The sequence below is a fragment of the Gracilinanus agilis genome, chromosome 2, assembly GCF_016433145.1.
Source record: "Gracilinanus agilis isolate LMUSP501 chromosome 2, AgileGrace, whole genome shotgun sequence".
NCBI lineage: Eukaryota > Metazoa > Chordata > Mammalia > Didelphimorphia > Didelphidae > Gracilinanus > Gracilinanus agilis.
Window position 1 is genome coordinate 105,824,879 of NC_058131.1, and position 27,407 is coordinate 105,852,285.

General features: G+C 35.8%; 1 protein-coding gene across 1 annotated transcript in view; it reads left to right on the top strand.

Moving 5' to 3' along the window:
* EML6 (EMAP like 6) overlaps nucleotides 1-27,407 on the top strand; it is a 301,241-nt gene that overhangs the window by 152,938 nt on the left and 120,896 nt on the right. Inside the window, exons 4-6 of the mRNA XM_044659473.1 lie at nucleotides 3,481-3,549; nucleotides 10,267-10,452; nucleotides 12,823-12,958. Coding sequence (XP_044515408.1) covers nucleotides 3,481-3,549; nucleotides 10,267-10,452; nucleotides 12,823-12,958 — 391 coding nt within the window. The remainder of the gene's footprint in view (nucleotides 1-3,480; nucleotides 3,550-10,266; nucleotides 10,453-12,822; nucleotides 12,959-27,407) is intronic.

Sequence of the window (27,407 nt, forward strand, 5' to 3'; positions counted from 1 at the left end):
CAGCTGGGTAGTTCAATGGATTGAGAGCCAGGCCTAGAGACAGGAGGTCCTAGGTTCAAATCCGACCTCAGACCCTTCCCAGCTGTGTGACCCTGGGCAAGTCACTTCACCCCCATTGCCTACCCTTACCACTCTTCCACCTATAAGTCAATACACAGAAGTTAAGGGTTTAAAATAAAAAAAAAAAGAAAGAAAGAAAGAACCAGAGAGGCCTTTTAGAGTCCTAAGTACAAACTCTATGGAGGATTAAGGAAGAATCACATAAACTGAGAAGAAAACATGGATGAGGAAGAAGTGGAGGCCATGAGGGCAACTAGGGAGCACAGTGGATAGAGTGCCAGAACTGAAGTCAGGAGGACCTGGGTTCAAATTTGACCTCAGCCATTTCCTCTCTGGGTAACCCCGGGCAAAATACTTAACCCTGATTGCCTAAGCCTTGCCACTCTTCTGTCTTGGAATTGATATTAAGAGAGAAGGTAAGGGTTAAAAAAAAGTACACATCACAGACCCACTGAAGTGTTGTCATTTAAGTAGGTATCCCTCCTGAAAGGTTATTTAAATATTGAATATATTTTCATTTTTAGGTGAGTATTTTTATATAAAGTAAACTAATAGAAGGAGGTTTGTGGGTTTAGGGGATCCCTTTGAGTTAGTAATGTAGCCTGATTCAATTGTATTATAAGGATCTGGTCTTCAGCCTTACAAGTCCACGGTGGATGGTTCTTAGCAAGCTGTGGCACACTAGCCAAACCAACAGAAGACCAGAATCTCAATTTATTAGTTTAAAATGGAAATCATCACTCTAAAAAAATATAACTGAAACTGCATCAGTATAGGGAATCTACTTCTCTGTCTGGATGTTAAATGAATTGAAGTAGCCTGAAGCCTAAAAGTAATAAGTCTGAAGAGTGCTGGTCATGAAATCTTATAAACCAAGTCCCCTCAAGAGCATTTGTAGATGAAACTGGAAGGAGAGAAATAGATAGTGATTGGAATGGATCAGATAGCAATTTAATAGTGATTTCTTTTCATCAGTAATGAGAGCAGAACCCCACATTTGGACTCTACCTCCTTAATATCCATTGAGGGAAGAAGTGGGAATGATGGTTAGATGAGAAGCTCAAGGCAAGAATTATGATTTCATTGCTCCAGTAAACTCCTAGAGAGGAAATGCTCTCGGTCAATGCAACTGATGGAGCACTAAGAATTTAAGACACTTGCCCAGCATCACACACCTAGTGTGTGTTAGAGGCATGACTTAGGGTCAGGAAAACCTGACTCCTAGCTCTGTCTCACACACCATCCTACCTTACAGATATACTGATTATAGCACGCCCATCTACAAGCTTCGTGGTAGTAATTACAAACAATTATACTACAATCTCTCATTTATGTCTTAATCACCCTTCCTACACCTGAACTCCATTCTGTAGTATAAACGGAGCCAATGCCTAGTACCAATATCACATCTGTTCTATTTGCATGGATATGGCAAACTAAAATTGGGAAGAACACTTTGAGCTAGGGAAATTTTACCGAAAGAAAGAATCCATTGTTTCTGTGAACCTATTCTCTATCTAAATTCCTCTGAAAATTTCTTCTGAATATCATTTTATTTTTTTCTTTGTTCTTTATGTCTTTCCCTGTCTTGCTTTGAGAACATTGTAATCATACATATAGTATTATCTACTTTGAGTTCATTTACAAGTATAAAGAGAAGTCTAAAAAATTTTCCAGTAAATCAAATGGATTTTTCAGCACAGGCTTCCTACAAATTACGTAGCCTATACTAATTCATTAATTCAGCAAGTATTTATTAAGCACTACTGTGTCCCAGAGATTGTGCTAGGTATCAGAAGATATAAAGATTATAATAAATCAGCCTCTACCCTCACCAAATTTACATGGAGCAACATGTGCACAAATGAGTAAACATTATATATGTATGAATATGCATACACACATAGATCATTGAGGGGGACATTAACAGTAAGTGGGTACCTCATTTAGGAGTTGTATTTGCAATCTGATCCAATCCAATAAACATTTATTAAGCACCTACTATGTGCCAGTTATTGTGCTAATTGCTGGGGTTACAATGAATAAAAAAGAAAGTCACTCCCTACCTCAAAGAGGGCACTTTTACATTCTAAAGGGGGAAACAATATGAAAAAAGTGGCAAGAAAGCAGAGGAGTAGAGGAACAGAACAGGACCCCAAAGGGTAACTTGTTCTATAGAGTTGAAACCAGGCAGGGATACAAATGCAAAGTGATGTGAGCTTGAACCTTAATTTAAGGGATCTGTATTTGTGATCTCATTGCTATTGGTATACCCTATAATAGTGCACATTGCAACCCATCCATAACTTTTATCTATGTCTTCTCTTAAATTCCCCAAAAGGGATCTACTCAACACATGGTGGGTTTTCTGTCACTTACGATATTGCGTGAATATCAATGGAACACATAGGTGATCCACTAGTTATCGTCATTCTCACTACAAAACAAACTCACCTCATTTTCAAGTCTTAAATTTTGGGGGTAATGGTAATATCTTTTATGATAGTCTCTCTCCTATTCAGTTCTTTTTAGAGGATAGTTGTAAATTAACATAATATTTGTTATTGGTCCAACATAAATTATTACTGTCCCCATAAGACAAAAGACTTGGGTTTTATTATTAGTGCTGATAATCGGTTTACTTCTCTTTGTCTTGCTTTTCCCATTTCCAAATTGAGACTAACATTATTCACAGCTATCTGCAAAAGTATTAAGAAGTAAAATCAGCAGAAACATTTTAAGATATTTGGGAAAATGCAGTCTATTCATATTTTCCACATAAATAGGACCTTAAACATACTGTTAGTGAATTGTCTTAGCACTTTACTAGTTAATGCATTTCTTCTGTAAATATATCTGAAGGTTCTTCATTGCATTTTTACAGAAAATGCCATCAGTTGGTTCTAAATGGTTTTAGTTGTTTATATCTCGGCTTAGTAAAGCCTCAAGCTTTCAATAAGCAAGGGCAAGGAAATAAGAAAAATTTGACACAGTCACTAGATTTTCCCGTCCTTTATGCTATGGGTTCTTAATGTTTTGCATGTCATGGACCCCTTTGGCAGACTGGTGAAGCCAATAATATTTTAATATGCATAAAATAGAATACATATGAATGCAATGGAAATCAAAGGTTAGTAAAAACAAAGATTCATTTCCCCCCCATCCAAATTTATAGACTTCCTGAGATTTATCCATAGAGTCTTTGGACCCCAGGTTAAGAATCTCTGATCTAACTTAATTCATTTCTTATCAAAGCTCTAATGCAGTGAATTACTGTAATCCTGTGTCCTATTTAACTGAATCTAAAATTTTTAAACATGAAAAAGCTAATTAAATTAATTTTGGTATATATCTAGGCTTGTCAATATAGCAACTTTAAATATTTTGTTTTAATGGTTTATCCTTTTTCTCCCAAAACAGATTTTTGATATTTCCTGGGATCCATATCAGCCAAACAGAGTGGTTAGTTGTGGAGTGAAACATATTAAGGTAAAATTAGTTTTATTGCTTTCATATTTTATTTTATTTTGAACAGATTTCAGATGAAGTAATTTTATACAAATATTTGGAAATTTAAAGAAACTGATAGGAATTCATCTTTAGAGGGAAAACAAAACCCACTTTTCTTAATGCTATGGTCCTTTTATCTATCTTTCCCCTGTCTATACCTAATTCTAGCTGCTAAAGCAGACTTTCATAAACAAAATAATGTACTCGGCAGGCCCTGGGAAGGGCATTCTACCTAATTAAATATTTAAAAGTAAAGATCAAAATATTTCCAACATTACATCTTTTGGAGCAGTTATATTTCAAATTCTCTGAAATAATAATTTTTAAAAATTTGGGGGGATATATTTATGTGCATCTCAAGCCAGGAGATTTTTTTTATCTTTTGAAATGTTTTCTTAGCAAACAGGAGCCATATTGCAGTCAGCATGGAATTATAAGGACATTTTTTAAAAATCTGTCTGTACCAAGAAAGCAGGAAGACAGGAAGTCAGACAGAAAGGAAGGGAAAAAAACACCATTCTGTTCACTATTACCCGACTTATAATACTCAGATAATAAAATTAACACAAGTAACATTCATTACTTTTGGCTTTATCCAGATCACCCTAGACACATGGATACATGTCTTCTGACTGTAAGATTGGTAGATAAATACGTAAAAAAATTAAGAAAGAAATTAACTATTTTATTTTGTGACCTTAGGCATATTGTTTTACTTCTTTGGATATCATCTTCTTTATATATATTAAATAAAAATGCTGAAGGCAATATAGATTCTCTGTATTGCAAGTTATCTATAATACTTCAGAGGAAATCTACTATAGCCTAGACCTGGAAAAAAAATTCCCCTCTATCACAAGTCCATCAAGTGGTCATATGAAGAGAAACATAGATAGATAGATAGATAGATAGATAGATAGATAGATAGATAGATAGATAGATAGATAGATAGATAGATAAACAGAAAGAAAAAAGATAGAAAGATGGATGGGTAGATGAATAGATGGATGCATAGATAGATAGATAGATAGATAGACAGAGAAAAAAAGATAGAAAAAAGAATAATGGATGGGTGGATGGATGGATAGATAGAAAATAGAAAGAAAGGGAGAAAATAGAAAAAAGGAAGGAAAAAATAGAAAGATGGATAGGTGGATAGATAGATAGATAGATAGATAGATAGATAGATAGATAGATAGAGCCAGTATCTCTTAATTTTTTAGCATGTACCATACATTGTGCTAAGCACTAGGAATACAAATACAAGCAAAAATAAAGGTAGTCCTTTGGCTCAAGATCTTACATTGTAATGGGGAAAGATAACATATAAAAGGAAGCTTAAAAGTCTGGTCCTGGGGGGAGGAATTTTCCTGTTGAAAAATTTGCTGGGGTGGAAATGGAAATCCAGAGTCAGTAGCAGCTCTGGGAGATGTGAATGTGGCTGACCTCAGTTTTGTTCTAAAATGGAGGTTATGGGCAGTAATTAACTACCCAGAAAAACAGACTTCTGTACTGAAGGATGGCAAGGTGAAATAAGACTGCTGAAGAAGAGATGGAAAAGTCCAAGGTTTTACTTGAAGATTTGTAATGAGAGGAAAGCCAGTACTTCCTGGAGAAGCTCACTTTTAGCTAATATTATTTGTTAGGAATTTTTTCCTTACATCAAGCCCAAGCTTGCTTACTTGCAACTTCTAGCCATTGCTCCTAATTCTGACCTTCTGAGTCCAAACAGAACAAATGTGATCTTTCTTCAATAAGCCTGTCCTTCAAATATGGAACAGTGGATATGGTGCTTCCTGCCTAAGTCTTCTCTTCTCCAAGCTAACCATTCCCAGTTTTTCCCCTTAACAGATTCTCACATTTAGATAATCTCTCAGATTGCTCCCCCCCTCCATAATATTTATGATTTTATAATTCTTTGTACCAATATGAAAAGGGGCTATACTGTTTTCTTGCTACAGGAATATCCTCCCCTTCTCTGTGATTAAAAACCTTCTCTGGGGCTATGCAGACCTCAGTATAAGACTGTATTTGAAGAACTTATTTCACCAAATCCTTGTCTCCAGAGTGAAATCATTTTTGACAATTATCTGCAGCAGAAGGGTGGCATTACTATATGAGATGATGCAGGCAGCTGGTGAGGGTGTAAGCATTTACCAACCAGCTTTTTACAGGAACAATTCTTATACTCTTTCTTCAGTCTGTTTTACTGCTCAGGCTGGTACTTCCTGCTTTGGTGGCAAGAGAATAAGGGAAGGAATGGGTCTTAATATGTACCACACATGGCTGGCAGGCACAAGATGCTCTACCAGCCCTACTGACTTTGAACACATTTCATAATCTTTGTACAAAGGTCCTAATTTAACCTGAGGAAATAATTCCCAAATCATGTTTATGGTCCTATTTCATACTTCATATATCAAACCTGGAAGAATAAAAAAAATACATATATATTTTTTATAGAACCACTATTTAGGTACACTCCACTAAACTATAAGCTTTATGGAGCGAGGGACTTACTAAACAATAATGTCCCCTGCATTTAGCCTCTGCACACCCATCAGTGCTTAACAGATGTTTGTTGAATTGTCCTTGAACTGAACTGTAATTCATCTCAGAGAACTCCAGGAAACGAAATAATTTAGAAACTACCCTTTTGATTATTTAATTCATCTTAGTTTTATGCAGAACAAAATATCCTCAAATGATGCTTATTGGATACCAAGTAGGTAAACTGCTTGTTTGGGACAATGTTTCCTTTTTCTTTCATCACTTATTTCCTTCTCGACTAACTCAGATTTTTAATCCACTTTATCGAAAAGTAGACTCCAGAAATTTCATTTGTAAAATCTCAGGGACCCTTTTTTTGTCAGCTTCATTAATTACACTTTAGCAGAGATCCATTAGTGAGAGCAAAAACAAGCACTCATTTGTAAAACAAATTGAGAGCATCTGCCAGAGAGCTAGGTCCAGTTTAAGGAAGCCCCCTGATGGCTAAGCCTTTGCTGCTATCTGCCTACAATTTAAAGATTTTGTTCTAAAGAAGAAATTAGTGGGGATAAAAATTTAGCAGATTCTACCACAAACCCATGATCATCACAGTTCATATTTTATGTATTCAACTGGAAGATACACCTTTTAAAATTACCTCCTTTATCAAATCATTGTAGCTAAACCCAAGTTGGTACCCCCCCCCAAAAAAAATCTGACAGACCTTGGGTGAAAGCCTTGAGTGAAATTCCTGCATATTTTGTCTAATTACCAGCATTTTAAGACAGACTGTCAAACTATAATTATCTGAAATGAGGGCTTGAAAAACAATAACAACTTGGGATGGTATGCGTCATTGAATCTGAAGCAAATAAACCTAAAAGATTTGTTGACATTGTCTAGCCTTCTTCAACCTTTACATGTAGATTTTGGGTTTTAATGTAGGAAAGGACTTTCGGGGATTGTACTAGACAACCAATGCTTCTAGGATGAACAGTGGCAATAAGAGTATTCATCTCATTTGCTTTAGAGCAAATGAATATCACTCTAAAACATTATGGTTTTCCAAACATCAAATTATCACAATAGAGAAGATTACATTTGACTGGTCTCCATTTTTGCAGACGAGTCTGTAAACCATCTTGACTTGTCACCAATATGTTAGGTGTATCATTTGAATCTTCTTATTTATGTACTCTGATACGGCAGTCCTCCAAACTCTTGGAGATAATCATCATTTCCCTTTAAATTTTTTTCTTCTATAAACTAAGCACTCCTAATTCCTAAAATGGATGCTAATTATGGCATCCATCTGAGGCCCTTGATTTTCCAGGTTGCTCTCCAATTTTCAGTGTTCTTTAAAAAATAGCACTCAGAACTGAACACAATTCTCTCTATGTGTCTAATAAAGGCAGAGTATATGGAACTTTGTTTTCAAGAGTAGACCTATGGTTTCATTGCTATAGAGTGTTATCTAACTACCATTTCTAGAGCTGTCTGAGGTAATGAGAGGGTAAGTAACTTGTAGGATCACACACTTACCCAATATTTGGAAAAGTGGTTAATATTTTCAGTTCTCATCCAAATGCTCAGCATCATGCAGCTATTCTGAGACATCTATTATCTCATCCATGTGGACACTCTCTGTACCACTCTGTACCCCATCCATGCCTCCTCACCTTGTATGATTCTTGACTGGGCGCTTCCACAGAGAACCCCTCTAGGTCTTTTAATAATTTACATATTATGCATGAAATAATATGATATTTAATTTTGCAAATGTAAGTCAGCTTGCTCTCTTTCTCCTGTACCATTCTAGCTCTATTGTCAGTGTCTGTCCTCTTAAAAACCATTCTTAGAAAGAACTTGTAGATGAGAAAGACAAGTAAACGAGAAATTTCCAAAGTTTTCTCAGTTTCTTTTGTTTTTGTAATAACACTATTTCCAGCCCTTTTCATTCTTTTGGAAGTTTCTCCTTTTAAGAATTCCATGAATTGTGTCATACAAGCATAGGTTTCTCCTGTACATAGTTGGCCAGAGTCAACAGCTCTTTATTTTTATCTTCTTAAGAGTCAGTTTTTACTGGGATGCAAGCCAGAATCTTTCCACTTCTCCTCTTCTCAAGTCAGGTGGAAAACAGAGACTAGAATTTTGTATGGACTTTAGGGATTGAGGTGTTGCTGGTCAAACATTGCTTCCACTGTCATTGGTACGGAGAATGGCTATGTATGGGAGTATTAGCATATATGTTGCATTTCTTGTCCTTTCCCAGTTTTAGTTACAAATGCTCTTGGTATGGACTTAGTTGATTCTCAAGTCAAAGTTTTCTAAAGACTCATTTCATCTCCCACAACCTTTCATTATTCTGTGAGCTGATGTCGGTTTCAGTTTTCCACCATCCCTCCAGAATGTTTTATACACCAGTTTGTATTCTAAGTCAATATTTTTCTTTACTTCCATAAGTATTTGCCACATCTACCTTCCTAATGGTCTTTTTGTTTACACCTAGTGTGAACACTACAAGGAGAAGTGACCAAATATTTCATGAAATAATGTTCCTTGTTACCTTCAGGTATATGATGAAACTAAATTCTCCATCACCTACATTTGTCTTTCTGGTGGAGGTAATCACTATAAGACAGAGTCCATGTGTCAGTACCTTTAGTAGATATGAAGAAGGTAGAGGTAAAGATAGAGAGAAGTTCTTCCAAGAACTTGAGAAAATTTGGCAAACCAAGGTAACATAGACCTTGATATTTGGCAAATAATAATAATTATGATAATAATAATTCATTTGATGTTCGACCTGCTTGAGATGAACTTTTGAATATTTAATTAGGCTGGTCCTTGAACAGCAGACATATTTTGTTGTTGGAACATGCCAGAAAGTGGTTGCACTCTGGTGATGTAGTCCTTGAGAACCAGAATCATTCTTCTGTAATGATGGAGCCTAGGAGCCAGTTTTGAGGAAGGTCTATGATATAGACCTCAATCAATGCATATCAGCAACTACTCCTCAACTTAAAATTTTTGGAAACTGCCTACATCATTAAGAAGTAAAATGGTTTGCCTAAGGTCATATAACCTCTCTATGTCAAAGGTGACACTTTGACTTAGGAATTTAGGGAGCTCTGCTATGACGTGCTACCTCTCAAAATAAAATCGACATTTATACTACATAATAGAGAAAGGAAAAATTAGTACCTAGAATAATAATGAAGCAGCAGCTTTTCCCATTTCAGTATACTGAGGTACAATGCTATTTACTGATAATTGATATTATCTCTAGATAATATCAATAATCATTGATTATATCAATAATTATTATTGATAATATAAATAATTAATCAAAGAGAAATGAGACATCGAAGCATAGATATTTACTTAAAAGAAACCTTCAGAACTCAGAAAGTTGGAGGGGATCTTAAAAGCCATCTAGTAGCACCCCCTCATTTTACAGATGAAGAAATTGATGCTTAACAAGGTTTAGCAAACTGCCCAAGTTCACCAAGGTAATAAATAGTGGAGCTGGGATTCAAGTCCAGGTATTCAGAGTCCAAAGCCAATGTTTTTTCCCATCCTAACTCACCACATTTTCCAGCTCTCAGTCTGCCTCTAATTAACCAGTAAATAATTTTAGATATATGAGGATATTTGGAATATTACAAGCATGTTTTGCTTTTTAAAACTCTTGTGTTCCACCTCCCACTTTCCATTGACTCTAATTGACTAACAAGTTACTCAAATTCCTTGAGGTTACTGACTTTCTTGGTACTAAAAATTGAAATAATTTGACAAGTATTAGTAACTCATTGCCAAAATGCAAACAGAGCTAGTTCCTTAATTAGCAAAACACTGAAAACATATAATCATATTTTTTACACAGGACTATAAGGAACATACAAAATGAAGAAATGTTCCTTATGAAATCTGAATCAACATATGAAAACTATTATTACAATTCTTTACCACAGAAGCTTTTTTAAAGATGCTTTAGATTTTTAGCATTGTGATAGTATTAGTTAGTTTAGGTTAAAAGATTTCAGGTTTTTCTGGCTTCCTCCCTTAATAAACTCACTAGCTCAGGTACAGAGTTCTCTATTAGCTCCTTAGGCTGTACAACCCTAGCAAACATATCAGTGATGAGAGATTCTGGAATGATCTGTTTTTGAAGATGGTTTTTAATCTATTGTTTCTGTTCTATAGTTTTGGACACTATGTGGAAATGCCCTGACTGCAAAAAGAGGAATATTTGGCAAAACAGGGGATCTACAGACGATCCTTTGCCTTGCATGTGCCAAAGAAGATGTGACCTATTCTGGTGCTTTAAATGGAGATATCTATGTCTGGAAAGGGCTAAATTTAGTCCGCACGATTCAAGGCGCTCATAGTGTAAGTACAGTGACGAGGGAATTGGGGGATAGCTTGGGAAGTCATTGAAGACACAACCTTTACATTTTTGATTCACTCCTTAGGACCAAGCTGGCCTCAATGAGCACTCAGCATGAGTTAAAGGAACATTAAAAATGAAGGATTAGGTTTCAAGTTGAACACCTGTTATGTCTCTTGACTATTTCCTAAGATGCTGAGGAGAAAATGCATTTCAAGGTCGCAACACTTAAATGACATTCTCTGGAGCTGTTGACCTTAGAACCAGTGATACTAATCAGTAATATGGTTTATAAAATCTAGGCATCTGATATTTATAATTCTATCATTAATTATATTATTTCCAGCAATTAATCTTACTGTGAAATAAGATTCATGATTTTTTAGAGTTACATGGTAAAGTGGATAGTCATTCCCTTACCTCTCCTACCACCTCGATTTACCACCTTCACCATTGTACCTTCCTTTCCTACTGACTTAGAGATCTACAAAGCCCCAGTCCACAGTGCCTTATCTCCTCTTACAACTTTACTAGATTTATTCCCATAGTACAATAAAGAACTAGAGCTAGAATCAGGAAGAGCTGAGTTTAAGCCAGCCTCAGACACTCACTAACTTTGTGACCTTAGTTAAGTCACCTAACTTTTATCTGCCTCAATTTCCTCACCTGTAAAATGGGAGGTAATAGTAGCACCTATCTCCCAGGGTTGTAGTGAGGATAAAAATTAGATAATATTTGCAAAGCATTTTGTAAACCTTAAGATAATCTCTAAATACCATCTCTTATTATTTCACTTTGACCTTAGCAATGTTTATTTTGATTACTCTGAAAGTATAGATGAATAGCCTTCCTACCACATCACGTGTCACACGACAACAAGTATAGCCCTTTGTTTTGACAGCGAGAAATTAAAAACAGGAGGACAGTGCCATCCTTCCCATTCTGATCTCTTTGGTCAGACAGGAAAACTATCAACCTCCAAAACATAAAAAAAAAGATTATTTAACTTACTGAAGTCACAAAGTGGCTTAGTGGATTGAAAGTCAGGACTAGAGACAGGAGGTCCTGGGTTCAAATGTGACACTACCTAACTGTGAGACCCTGAACAAGTCACTAACACTTCCCACCCTGCCCCCCATTGCCTACCCCTTGCTGCTCTTCTACTTTGTAACAAATACTCAGTATTGATTCTAACACGGAAGGTAAAATTCTGTTTCTAAATAAAATGAAATAATTTACTGCAGTTACAGTTGCTAAAATAGAAAGTGCTGAAGTGACAAGTGCCAGGGAAAGAAGAATAAAGAAAAATGTGGAAGGGAAAACCCTTTGAAAAAGTCTGTAGTGTATAGGAGTTTGCTTAATAATTTAAACCAAACATCAGATTTTATTGTCCCCCAGAAGCTTTCATATTGCCCTTCACTGATACATGGCCTTAAAAATGAATGGAATGTTACACATAGTCTTTGAAGAGCCCCATTCTTGGTAACACAAAAAAAAAATTGGGTCTATGTAAACATTAAGTTTTTGTTTTCCATATCATTGACCAATCTTCTCATTTCTTAAGTCCTCCACCTTGCATGACCTTCATGCAAAATACTATTGGAGAAGGTGCCTTAATTTGGTAAAGAAGCCAATTATTTTCTTTTCAAAGTCACAAAAAGTCAGTGAGTAGAGAGAACCAATCTTTTTCTATGTAGCATCGAATGATGCCACCTTACTATAATGGAACTCAAACATGTTGAAGAAAACTTAATGGGAAAAACATGGTAATCTTTAAGTGGTGAAGCTGCTTCAAAGGTGAAAAAACTCCGCACAAGCTGTTACAGATGTATTTTTGGTTGGGCCCCAGAAAATGCAATTCTTACTTTCAGTTCCAATTAGATTCCAAGAGATATTGAACTGAACTTTTAAAATCCCTTTTCAGGAATTACTGTATCCATTAAAAAAAAATCTGTATTGCTTACTTCTTGTCTTTGCTCAATTATTGTGAGCAGCAGTTTATTTCAGTGTTCCATGATAGGTTTAAAGCTTCTTTATAAAAGCCATTTATACATAACCTTTGAGTATCTACTATTTTCCTATTTGCTTTAGTTGTGATAGTACTATAGAATATTGGTCACAATGCATAGTCAAATATTATAGTGGAAAGGATTGCTTCAAATAAATAGATCCTCAACTTTTTTTTCTTACATTATTTTTTAGTTGGAGAACATTTCCTTTCTAAGCAAAATTGTCTAAGAATTCATAATAATTAGATCCACTAACAGTTTACAAGAATGAATGTTTCCTTTGTCTAATGATAAAAAGAAATGTCTATATAGCCTATTCTTAAAATGATTGAATTGCTGACAATCACATTATTGGTTTAACAGGCTGGAATCTTTAGCATGTACGCCTGTGATGAGGGCTTTGCCACTGGTGGTCGAGATGGGTGCATACGGTTATGGGATATTGATTTCAAACCAATAACCAAAATTGATCTCAGGGAAACTGAGCAAGGATACAAAGGTAAGACTTGCAACATTATCAACAAATTATGAGGTTTTAAATAACTTAAAGGTAAGTATTATGTAATGTATTACTAAGTATGACAGATAACTCATCTTTCAGCTAAAGCAATTTGTATTCTCTTTAATTGTATGATATCCTTAATAATCTGTAGCACAAAGCAATTGACACTTTTCCAGTTTTTTAAAGTTTTCAGTTCATTCAAGCTAGATTGACTACTAAGAAGTGATTCAGGGACTGAGTGATTCATTGACATGCTCTGTGAATTGTTTTGTCCTATTAAAAAAGCTCCCCAGAAAAAATGAATAATATGGAAATAGATATCAAGTGATAATACATGTATAACCCAGGGGAATTGCTTGTCAGCTTTGGGAGGTGGGAGGAAAGAAGGGAGGGAGACAATATGAATCATGGAACCATGTAAAAATATTTTAAAATAAATAAATAAATTTTTTAAAAGCTGCCCAGAATTGCAGATCTCAACCAAGACCAGGGGATAGGACAGTTCTGATTACATTCACATGAGATGTCTCTCCCCTGAGATCCTGGGAAAGACAAAACCAAATCGTCATATAATCATACATAATATTAACCCCCTGAGCAGGGGCAGCTCCACCTTGGAGACTTCTTCACAAAATCCGTGGAGTTTAACTTCCAGGGTCTGTCCACAAAGCAAGCTTGCTATTGGTCATATAGATGTCTAGCACTGAGCTAGAGGATATTAGCCCAGTGAGGTGCTGGCAGGGACTGACTGTATGGAGAAGAGTATCATAGTGCAGCCCCACGTAGTCTGAGTGTTTGCCTCTTCTCTTCCTATGTTTTATCTCCTCTCAAGAAAGCAATCAGTCCCCGGCAACGGGAAAAAGGAGACGAGGAGGAGGAAGGCAGGTGGTCCAACTGGTATGACTACAACATGAGGGAGAGAGAAAAGGGAATGATGCCTTTAGACCACTGATTCTGTTTTTCAGTTCTTGGGGGAAATAGCATCACTCAGAGGTGTGATGAGATTGGATTCAGGCTTTCTTTTTGTCCCAGGTTTCAATTCAATATAAAAGCAAAAACATATGCATTCAAGTTGTATAGAATTTGAGACAGAAAGGGGGAGAGGGGAGAAGTAACTGAGATGCAGAACCTGAACTGGGATTCAAGACTAGGGCTTTGCCAACTCTTCTGTCGGCACTGGCCAGCTGACTGAAGGTTCCCACTGTTGTGTATGGCTGTCATGTACTTCCCTTGGGCACTTGTTCCCTTATTCTCCCTAAGACCTAACACTGAGCCCTGCACAGAGTAAATACTTGCTAAATAGAGAAACATTTTTAATGATTATTGTAACAATTGATATGTTTCTTCTCAAAAGAAATTCCCTCAAATGAGAGTGGCCCAACTCTGAGTGAGGATGTGAAGGGGTACCTCCAAATCATTCTAATTAGAACCTTAGAGTTGACTCCATTTCTCTGTCCTTGGTACTGCCCATGCTCTATGGTTAGTCAGTTCCTACCTCCTGTCCCTCTTTTCCTCATGATTCATCTTCTGCCTAGAAGAGAAACATGTTCCTTTCCTTCCACTTCCCACACTCCCTCTCTATCTAACTCTGCTCTAACCTTCCCCCTTCTTCTGCACCCTCCCTTCCCATTGCGACCCCCAAACACTCCTCTCCTCAGGCTGTCTGACATCAAACACAGGAAAATATACATTGGAAAAAGATAAAGCTCTGCTCCAGAAAATTTGTGCAAATGAGATCAGATGTTGTATGTGCAAATCCAAGCAGGGTAGAATTTAAAAGTCAAAAAAGGGCCTTAGCAATCATGTTGTCCAATGTTTCTCAGTCTGTGGGCCACAGACCCTTAGAGTCCAAGGCATTATTGCAAGGGTTCTCCATTTCATTAATGCGAGAAGCATTGCCATTTTGAACTTGGTCTAGTTCCAACAAAATATTTAGAGTGATTAATTGGTTTTATGTGTATGGTTTTATAATATTGATGTTTCTTTTGTGCCTAACAGGAAAGTTTTTTCAGTGGAATTAATATGCAAACACACATTCAGTCTATGTAGACCAAATAATATATCTCATTCATATATGTGTTACTACTTTTCAAATAGATTTTGATGCTCTTATGATTAATAATCTTTAAATAAATTTAAAAGACTACTTGTTCAGGGTGGCTTTTTGTCATTACATGTCATCTTAATTAATAAACGATCTGTCATGGAAGGGCATCAAAAAAGAGCTCTTTGCACTTGAAAAAGTTGGGGAACCACTGGTCTAGTCCAACCCTTTCATTTTACATATATGGAAATTGACATTTAGAGAAGTGAAGCAATTTGCCAGCATCTCCCAAGTAGTCCCTGGTAGAGCTAAGATGTAGACACAGCTCTTATGATTCCAAATCCATTTTTTTTGTGTATTTGTACTTTTAAGAATTTCTTGGTACAATTCATGTCTTCCATATTTTGGCAATATTGCAATGATGACTTATGAGTCCATTTCTAAGGAAATATACCCTAGTGATTTTTTCTACTATCTAATTTCTGATATGCTTAGCTAATTTTAGTAACTCTTCTAAACAAATTAGAAGAAATAACTGAAAGTGAGCTTGATAATTTTTATACTCTCCTGATCTAGGTGAACTAATGGGGCAATAAATTTAAAAAGTACTCTTAAGTTGAGTCATCACTTCATCTTCCATAACATGGCTCTAAAACTTTTCTGCATCTATTAATAACTCAGCTTTCAGGGAAGAAGTTAACATTGTTGGTCACCAGCATTAATGAATGGGAAGTTATTTATAAAAATTATGTAGCCTTCATATGTTATAGGATAAAAAGTCCCTGTTCTCTTCCAGAAAGTCTATAAAGTAAAACTGGAAATTACAATGTTTTTTCCTCAAAAAAAAAAAAATAAAGCAAGCCTAAACCAAATCTGCCTCAAATTTTTCTCTCCTAATTATGGTTAATTTCCCCATCTGTTAAAGATCAAGGAGGCCAAACAGTTTTTAAATTAAAAAAATGAAGAAATAATTTATTACAAGAGTTCTTTTGGAAAGATATAGACAAATGTTAACCCATTCTTTACCATCTTTATGGATAAGCTTCCAGATACAAAGAAGATCTTATATTCAGTAAAAATAGTAAGCCTCTTTTCAATTTTAATGTAAATGAAAATCAAGTTCTTTCAGTTTTCAAATTATAAATTATAGTTATATTTTACCTATAAAGACTTGGACATCTCTTCTAAGTCAGATTACCAAGTGGTTACCAATAAAGATGATGGCTGCTTCTTTAAAAAAAAAAAAGGCTATGCCAGTACCTTAGGCCTGGGTAGGTTCTTACCAATTTGAAAAGCTTCAAGTTCAGAATCAGGAATCATTGGTATATCTCTTATTAGAAGACTATCCTTTCTATGTTTAGATAGAGTCATAACCACAGTGGCTAGAAGATGAATGGATTTTTGTCATACTAATCTCAAAGACTTTATCTAAATCATAGGGGAATTGTAATTTACATTGAAAGAGAGATTACTAACAAAAATCACACAAGTTGAGTCAGTAATAACTAATTTAGCACCCACCTATGTGCCAGGCACTGAATTGTCATTGTAGTATTTAAGGGTGCAAACAATTCCGTTCTAATACAAAAATCAAGGACGATATACCAACTAAGAAATAAATGTACATACTCATAAAAAATCCAAACTTAACATTGTGATGATATAAATGGTCAGGCTGATCTAGACAGCATATATATAATTAACATAAAATTCAGTAATTGAATCTTTGTTTTAAGCTTGATGATTTTTACGCTCTCCTGATCTAGGTGAACTAATGGGGCAATAAACTTTAAAATTATTCTTAAGTTGAGTCATCAAATGTAAATAATGCCTTTTATGAAAATATATAAATGATCCTGGCTAAATATTTTATTTTTATGTATTTAGTAACCATCAACAACAAAAAAATCTAAATAATTAAATGTAAAAATTTATGTGCAAAACCACAAACTCCTCATTTATAATTTGTTTAAAAATAAATTATATATATATGTGCTAATATAGACATCCTCTGCTTTTGAGCACCCTTTGAATTTGTTTTACATGGATACCCTTTTTTCTTCTTTTTTGTGACTTTTTTTAATGTAATCATAGTATGTATTCTTCTTATCGTTTTCTTCACTTCATGTATTTCCCTTATTTTCTTTATTTTTCCAATATTTATCACTCCTAATAATATAATAAAATCCATTTAATTAAAATATCACAATCTATTCAGCCATTTTCCCTCATCATTGCATTAGTGTGATTTTCAATTCTTTTGTAAAAACAAATAAAGCTTCCAAGAATATTTTCATACATACACAATTTTTATCCTTTCAATAATGCCCTTAGGACCTAATCCTAGTAATGCCATCCTCGGTTAATAAGCATGAACATTTTTACAGCTCTTAATGTATATTTCCATCTTGTTTTCTTAAAAAAAAAGGCAATTCATAACTGTCCTAGCAATGTAATATCAGGCCTATTTCTCCATGTTGCTACCAATATTTAATTTGATCAACTTAACCAGTTTGGTTCAGTATGGTAACATACATTTCCAAGACCATATTTAGCTAGGTTGGTCTTTAGGCATCAGACATAATCTGTTGCTAGATCATGCTCTTTCTAAAACCAAATCTTTCAAGTTTGGTCATACCCAGTGAAACTTTTGTTCCAATGCCACAACTTCTCAGGAATTAAATGCAAAATTACCTTCACAGAATGATGAATCTTAAAGTAAGATTTTTAAAATATTTATGCTCTCTAAATCATTATTGTCCCACCAGAAACCACATTTGGATTATGTATATGCTCAGGCTTAAATCTACAGCTAGCCTCAAGCAGGTATGTGAGCCTAGCACTCAAGGAACCCGAAAGAAAAAAAAATGGACTAGAGGATGATTTCTTCTGCTAGAGGATCCAACACTAAGCTACTCTATATTGTTCAATTTATATCAAAGAACAAATTTAAAATTTAAAAATAATTCCTAATAATTGCTTAAATTTAATCTTCATAGGTGGTATGTTCACCTTTTTCATCTTTAATGCTAGTGATTTGGTTTTATTCTATCTCTTTTTTATCAGATTAACCAATTGCTTATCAATTTATCAATCAATATCAATTCATAAAATCAACTCCTAGACTTACTTACAATGGATTTTTTTACATTCAGCTTTATTGCTCTCACCTTTAGTTTTCAAGATTTCTAATATAGTGTTTAGTTGGGGATTCTTATTTTGTCCTTTTCTTAGTCTTTTTTTAAATTACACTCCCAATTTGTTGATCTTTTGTTTCTCCATTTTTGTTAATATTAGCATTTAGAGATATAAATTTTCCTCTAATCACTACTTTTGCTGTATCCTATAGGTTTTGGCATGTTGTCCCAATATCATTCTCTTTAATGAGATTATTTATAGGGACTGATTGTTTTATAAAGGCTGTGTGATGGGCATACAACACCTTTAGGGAAATAGGACTTGTTGCCTAGAGTTTCATGCACAAGTCAATTTTAAAAGTCATGACCAAAATAGGAGCGATTTTCTTTTCCATGACTATGTGAAAAGCATTTTCCAATAAGGCTGAATTTACTTTCATAATGGTCATGTTTTTTACCCCAAATTTTTGGTTCCCAAATGGAAGATACAATACTGTGATGGTAATTCTGCATAGAAAGTTAGAGAAAGTGGCAGAAAATGGAGATAGGCAGCCAAGTGATAGTACTGGATAGGGAAGCAAATGACATGTTTGTCATCAGGCAGAGGCCATCACAGTTTGATGACAGAAGTGATCAAGTGGTTGAAAAAGTTTTAGGAAAAAGAGTAGAGATATAATAGAAACAGTGGGAGGCTGAGACTATGGAGAGAAGAAATAACTGTTTTACTCTCATGATGACATGTTGTCCCCACAGGCAAAACTAGCATTGGTTGAAAGTTGCAATGAGATAAATTTAGACTTGACATAATGCAAAACTTCTTAACGATGAGAACTATCCAAAAGTGCAATGGGCTGTCCTGGGGTAATATGGTAGCTCTTGACATAGACCTTCAAGCAAGGCTGCATGACCATTTGAGGGGTATATGGCAGAGGGGATCCTTATTCAGATATGGATTGGACAATATTGCTTATGAGATCTGTTTTCTCTAAGATTTTCTGCTTCTGTAAAAATAAGGGTGAATGCAAATATTAAGTAAATTTAATAATGTTATTTAGCCCAAAGTATTTTTTCCTTATAGTCCTTTTTAATTTTGTTTATCTACAACATAAGAAAGTAGATCAGAAATTGTGTTGGGCCAAAAGATGCAATGGGATAGTCCTAAGGGTTAGACCTTACTCTAAAAGAGCAAACTTCAAACATCATTGCTATCATCTCTATCAGAGAAAAAATTTATTTTGAGCAGCTAGCATCTACTGAGCCCTATGCGCTTTTTTTTTCTAAGGCTATTACAGCTTTACTTTGGGAAGGAAAGGGCCTAAAGAATGTCAAGTGTTTAGTTCATATCCATGGTCACTAGGCTATCTAAAGCACTAAATTACCATATCTCTGTGCCAGATTTCTTATCTGTTTACCAGAGATATCATCTATTTCCTCTTTCTGTCCAGGTGGCCTATAATGTATTATGGTGGAATTATTATGTTTGTTTCTTTTTCTATACATTTTCCTGAAAATGCTTGCTTTTATGTTTTTGAGTTTGGGTTCCTGGATTTCTTCACATGAATATATGTTAATAATACCCAGTGTAACTCAGCCATCTTTTTTCTCCCCTATCCTACACTTTTAGTTATCCTATTTCTTTTGAATAAGATAGATACTTCCAGAGCCATGTTGCAGTTATGAATCTCATACCACCGAGTCTTGGTGATGTGGATATGAGGGCCAGTTTGTCTCTTTGATTTGTAATCTTTACTATTACTTGTTTGCCACCCTCTCTTTTTGAATTCATGTGTAAATGTCTTAAGCTATGGGTTTTACTGCTAATTCCTTTCTTAGATTTTATTCCATATACATTTCTAAATTTCTCCCCTGCTATTCTTTCTACATTGATTAGCTAATCTCTATGAAATCTAGTATGGTGGTTATGTATAGGAAGGTTGTTTCTTTCTACCCCTTCCCTTCACTTTCTAGTTAAAATACTTTTGGTTAGCTTTTCAAGACTCCAGATAAATATCTTCTTATTTGCCCTTGTTAAGTGGATTCCCTTCTTAGCCCTCCTTTCCTATCTTTTAAGTTATGGTCTAAAAATAGAAATAATGTTCCCAATGACCATCTTCTTAACCCAAGATTTACCTCCCAAGACTTCTTCATTGTAATCCCTTCTGTCTGATTGGCATCAGTGATAGAAATATTACCTATAATCCTCAAATATTCTGTTTGTTGCCATTTGGCCATATTATTTTTACACAAGTCTGTAGCAGCCATCTGTTTTGATAAACCTTGGGAGGCTCTCTATCAAGTCTTGAATATATGCTCTGGGAAGACGGCATTCCATTCTATTGTCATTATCGGTCAAATTGTTGTACCCTTCAGCAAAGAATCCCTTACTGTGACTACTTTTCTCTTCTTTCTCTGAAAATCACTCACCTAACAACTGCAGACCTTCATCATAGTCCTAGATAGCATAGTGGATGTATCAAGTGCTGGGAATGGAAGTCAGGAAAATTCTGAGATCAAATCCTCGCTTAGATACTTATTAGTTCTGTGGCCCTCAGGAAGCCACTTAAACTCTGTTAACCTCAGTTCACCATTTCTAAAGTGAGGATCATAATAGCACCTACCTCAGAATTGTTGGGTGGAAAGAAACAAGCATTTAGTAAGTGCCTAGTATGTGTCGGGCACTGTGCTAAGCATTTACAAATATTATTTCATTTGATCCTTACAACAAATCTGAAAAATAAAAGCTATTATTATTCCCAACTTATAGTTGGGGAAACTGAGAAAAATAGAGGTTAAATGACTTGCCAAGGGTCATACAGTTAACTATTTGAAGCCAAATTTGAGTTTCCTAATGCCAGGTCTAGCACTCTATCCATTATACCACATAGTTGCCCTTAGGCCTTAATGTGAAAATGAAATGAGAAAATACATGTAAATTGCTTTATAAATCTTCAAGGGGGAGGGGCTGGGTGGAGAGTCAGGCCCAGAGATGGGAGGTCCTGGGTTCAAATTTGGACTTAGACACTTCCTAGCTGTATGACCCTGGGCAAGTCACTTAACCCCCATTGCCTAGTCCTTACCACTCTTCTGCCTTGGAACCAATACCTAGTATTGATTCTAAGACAGAAGGTAAGGTTAAAAAAATAAAATAAATATTCTGGGGTCATAGAAATGCTAATTATGTCTCTTGCTTCTTTGGTTCAAGTCTTTCTTCTAGTCCTTCTCCTGAGGAAGCTAGATGTACAATAATAAGCAACAGGCAATCATTGAAAGATCTCAAGGAAAAGAGAGACCTGACCAGAGTTATGAGTCAGGGAAATGTCTAGCACTGGCAAGAATAAACTGAAAGAAGAAAATGGTAACAGGAAGTCAGCTCAGGAAGCTTTTGCAATAGGTCAGATGAGAGGCAATGAAGGAATCTACTAAGGTGGTATTAATGGAAATAGAAAGTAAGGAATTGATGTACTTGAAGAAAGAATCAATGGACTAGCTGCAAGGAAGAGAAGAGTAAAAATTACTAGTTTCAAATATTAAATTGGATAAATGGTAGCACCAATAGGACTAGTGATATCTGAAGGAGGAACATTTAGAGGAAAAGATAATAAGTTCAAACTTAAGGTGCTGTTGGGAAATGCTAATGGAGATGTCCTGCAGGCAACTGGAAATGTGGATATGGAGCTCAAAATAGAGACCCAGACTGGAGAGATTTGGAGTCATCAAAGAGGGAAGAGTTTAAGCCATATGAATGAATGAAATTGGCAAGGGAAAGAATGTAGGAAGAAGAGTCTGAGAACAGAACGCAGGGAACATCAAGTGGTCAAGAAGAGGGTAACAAGCAGATGGAGATAGAAAAAGCAGTTATGAAACAAACCTGAAAAGTGAGAAGATATCTCTGAAGCCAAGGGGAAAGACAGCATCCAGAAATACTGAGTGGCCAATAGTATCAAATGCTATCGAGGAGTCAAGGAGGATCAAGACTGAAAAAAAGACCATTACAGCTGGCCATTAGGAAATATTTGATGACCTTTTAGAAATCATTTTTGATAAAGTGATGGGGTTGAAGCAATTTGCAAGGGGTTGAGGAAGAATTAAATGGTGAAGAACTGGAATCATATTTTTTATTTGTCCAAGTTTACCAAGCTAGTAGCAAAACAGGATCTTGAAATCACATCACCTGGTTCTTAATCTTATAATCTAGGTAACAATGGGATAAATAATGTTTCTCAGGCTCTATTACGAAACCCTGCCTTCCAGTACCATATGCACACATCTAATCCTTATCTGTTTCCTTCATTCCTTCCTTTTTATTTTCTTCATTTTCTCTTCTTTCCTTCCTCCCTCCTCCATTCATTCCTCCCTCCTCTTCCTTCCTTCTCTTCCTTCCCTCTCTTCCTTCCTTCCTTCCTCTCTCATTTCTTTTCTTCCTCTCTACCTCCCTCCCATCATCATTCCTTTCTTTTCTCCTTTCCTTCCTTCTTTCTTTTATCCCCCTTCCTTTCATATAGAGATATACTGACATCTCTCCTCTTCTTCACAGTCAAAATCTTGGAATATAATGTCGTTACTCATTTGGCTCCATTTTCTCTTCTCTTAAGAATCACTTCTTGATGCTATATAATTAGGTCTTATGACCTAATCACTCAAACAAAACTAATCTCTCCAAAGAAACCAATGATAGCTTAATTCAGTGATTCCCAAAGTGGGCACCACCACCCCCTGGTGGGTGCTGCAGTGATCCAGGATGGCGGTGATGACCACTGGTGCATTTGGGGGCGGTGAATAACTGTAAGGGGGTGGTGATAATATGTGACAGGGGGCGCTAAGTAATATTTTTTCTGGAAAGGGGGCAGCAAGCCAAAAAAGTTTGGGAATCATTGGCTTAATTGTCAAATTCAATGACCCCTTCTCAATCTTCATCCTTCTTGTCTACTATGTAGCATTTGATCATTTCTAGAAATTCTCTCCTTTTGGTTTTCATCAATTTTTTCTTTCTTGGTGTTCTTCCTACCTGTCTGGAAACTTTTCTTTCTCCTTTTGTGGAGTACAGTTCCTGGGACTTATCATGCAGTTAATAAATACTTTTGATTTATTGACAATTTACTGACAAGGACCAAATACAAATTCTTCTCTTTGATGTTTAAAATCCTTAGCAACCTGACTATAGCTAATTTTTCCAGCTTTTCAATACCCTAATTTCCTCATTTTATGGTTAAGCCCAACTGACCATCTTCAAACAAGACATTCATTCATTCCATTTCTTGTCTCCATGCCTTTGAACACTCTCACCTCATTTTTACCTTGCTTCCCTCAAAAATCATCCCAGATGCCACCTCCTGCATAAGACCTTTCATCATTCTCCCCAGCCCTCCCCTACTAAAAAATAAATCCCTTGTATCTATGTAATATGCCTTATGTATATGCCTCTTTTGTACATTTTATTGCTCCCACAGCATGTAAACTTCTTGATGGTAGTAACTATTTCATTTTGTTTTTGTATCCTCTGGCACATAGTAAGTGCTTAGTGAATGCTTATTGATTAATCCCTTATGTTCTTGATTTGTCCTTCTCCTTTCGCTTTTCACTTTATCTCTTTTCTTTCCATACAATCTTCTGAGTATTGCATATATATTAAAATATATTATATAGATATTAGTATTGTGTATAAATACTAATATATACAATAGTATAGGTATTAAAATTATACCGTATAGCTATTAGTATTACAGACTGTATTGAGAAAAGAGATACATTCTATTATTCTTCTTTCCTCTTACAATGACTCTCTTTCTATGGCTATTTCTCCCCGTTCCTACTTCTTCTATAAATTTTTTCCCTGTCTTGCCTGCCATTTCCTTTTATGTTCTGCTTTCCCCTGCCAGTATTTCATATGATAGATAAATCAATCTATAATCCAGGCCTGTGTAGTCTTGAAGCAAAGAACACCAGAGCCGATGCACTCAGCAAGTCATTCTTATTTCAAACAGTGAGGAGCTGCCTATGAGCACAATGCTGGCTCTAGGGTGATGTGAGGTGTTCAGTGAAGAAACATGTGTGGTGTGATGTTGTACTTCAGAGATAAACAAAGTGGGAAGTGGTGTCAGACAAGTAAAAGGCTGACTGTCTAGCTTATTCTTTGGAATAATTTATTTGTAAACACTCAGTGACAGTCTTTGGTAAATTGTGCCTTCTTGATCATCCTGCCTTATTTCGGAATACTGCTGTTCTTCCTTTTTGAAGATGGTACTGATGGTGATCACCAGACCTTTTTATTTCTCAATTGCAACTATTTGGCATTTATTAAGTACCTCCTGCATGCAAATCACCATGTTAATTTCTGGGGATACAAAGTCAAAAAGCAAAATTGTCCTAGACCTTATGGAGCTTACATTCTAACATGAGAACATGACACATATGCAGATGAATAAATGGAAAGCATATACACATAATACAAAGTAATATCAAGAGGAAAAGGTAACTTGGGGAATCTGGAAAGTCTTCATGTTGAACTGTAGCTTGAAGTAAGCTAAAGATTTTATAAGATAGAGGTGGGGAGAAAGCGCAGAGACATGGGGGCATGCCTCTGCCCAAGGCATGGATATGGGAGATGGGATGTCATGTGTGGGAAATAACTGTTGAGAACAATCTGTAAAAACTGTACAAACACAGAACTGTAGGAACAGAGAGAACGTGTGAAGAGGAATAAAATGAAATAATACTGGAAAGAGCCAGATTTTAGCTTGCCTTAAATGCCGAGTGAGATTTTATATTTTAGAGTCAACAGATAATGAAAAACTTTTGAGTAGGGGCATGACATGGAGGTAAATACATACATAATTTCAGGAGTGGGAAAACACTAACCAACTGGGAGGAGAGATTAGAAAAAAACTTGTGTTAGAGATGGAATTTGCACTGAATTTTGAAGGAAGCTAAGGATTCTAAGAAATAAAAAGTGAGGAGAAGCAATATTTCAGGAATGAGATGGACAAGGGGAGACAGGGCAAGTCTTGCCCAAAGTAGGATTTGAACTGAATCTTGAATGAAGCCAGGAAAGCCAAGAGGCAGAGATGACGAAGGAGAACATTCCAGGCCTGGAAGACAGATAGTAGAAAATGCATGACCGAATCAGAGACAGAATATTGAGTGGGAACCAAAAGGTCAGTTTTATATGACCACAAAATATGTGGAGGGAAATGTAACCATGTAAGAAGACAGGACACAACTGGTAGGCCAATTTGTCTACAATGTGAGATACCTAGAAAGGCAGCATAGAATTAGATTGTCTGTGACATTAATAAAATAAAGAGTTTTATACTATATTTCACTTTTAATTTTTTTGTTTAATATCTCTTCCACAGCTACAATGGAAAATTTTTCACATGATTACACTTGTAAAATCTATGTCAGATTTCTTACCCTCTCAGGGAATGGGGAGAGGAAGAAGGGTGGTAGGGAGGGAGAGAATCTGGAACACAAAAATTGTTTAAATGAATGTTAAAAATTGTTTTTACATGTAATTGGGGGAATAATAATAAAAAAGAAGAGCATCTAACTTTCACAAGATTGTTACAAGGATCAAATGGGATAAGATATGTAAAGGATTTTGTAAACCTTAAAGTATTATATAAATGCTAGGTGTCATTAGTGCTTAGCATAGTGTTTGGCACATAGTAGGTGCTTACACAATGTTTATTTATTGAAAAAAATAAAATAAAGGGTTTTCATTTTGTCCTGGAGGCAATAGGAAGCCACTAAAATTCTGTTAACCAGAGACTAATGAATTAAGATTATTTGGGGTGCTTTGTGGAGAATGTATTGGAGGGGGTAAAAATGAATTTTAAAAAGGGGAGAGCAGGAAGTCGAATAGGGAATTTTTGCAGTTCATCAGGAGGCGAAGATCTGAATCAGGATAATGGTTGTGTAAGTAGATAAAAAAAGAACAGATGTAAAAGATATTTTAGGATTAGAATGGATGAAATTTGGCCATCATTTGAATATAGGAATGAAAAAGGGTAGACAGGTGAACTTGAGGTTCCAATCCTGAGTTGCTTTTGGAAGAATGCTGGTGCCCTATAAAAAGAGAAATTAATAGGATATGTCAGTTTAGAGGGAAATATAATGAATCCCCTTTTGCACAACTTGAATTTGAGATGTCTTGTAGGCATTTTGTTGGCTATGTCCAATGGACCTGTGCTGAATATGAGACTCAGGAGAGAGATAAAGAGGTAGAGATATAGATTTTAGAATTATCTGGCTAGAGATGGATCACTGAATGTAGAACAAGATTGAAAAAGGACTATAGAGAATTCATAAAGAAACTCTGAGCTACAACCATAGTTAGAAACTAGGATGTAGATGATGATGCTATGAAGGTGATTTAGGATAGGTCAGGCAGGTAAGAGAAGAGTCAGAAGAGAACACGTCAGAAAAGCTGTAGAAGGAATACCCAGGAGGAGGGACATGTCAATGGTATCAAAAGTAGAAGGTCAAGAAGGATGAGGATTGAGAAAAAGCCATTGGATTTAATTAATAAGTAATCATTGATAACTCTAGAGGAACTACATTTAGTTGGAGTGATAGGATTGAAAGTCAGAATGCAAACATGATAAAAAGTAAGCAAAAGGTGAGAAAGTAGGGATGGGCTAAAAAGCCAATATTAGGCCCATTCACCTGGTGATTATCCTTTATTTAGTTTGTAGCTGTACCTATTCTTTAGCCTGAAGCTGGTAATGTTTCTAAAATTTCATCTTGCTCCACTACAACTTAAAGTAGTGCCTTAGTGCTTCTTTAAAGTGTTTCTTTTGCTTGTACCTGAGCTCTTTTAGAGCAGGAATTGTCATTGTCTTTCTCTGTATCCCTAATGTGTAGCCTGTGGCCTGTGGCAAAGATACTTAGATAGACTGCCATTTCCTTCTCCAGCTCATTTTACAAATGAAGAAACTGGGGCAACTCACTTGCCCTGGGTCACACAACTAGTAAATGTCTCACATATGAACTCACAAAAATGAGCATTCCAGACTTCAGCCTGGCACTCTACCCACTGGGCCACTTACCTGCCCTCCATAGTAGTTCCATTTAAAAGGGGATTCCCTCTCCTCTGTTCCATCCTCCCTTGCTGCCCTAAGGAGATGGGCATTTCCTTGAATGCAGGGACTGTGGAGCCTCCTTAGTGGTTGGTATTTAGGCTGGAGAATGGGAGCCTGAGTTGAGAGGCAGAATGATTCTTTTCTTCTAGAATCTGAAGGGCAGTTGTATCAAAGAGATGTTAGAC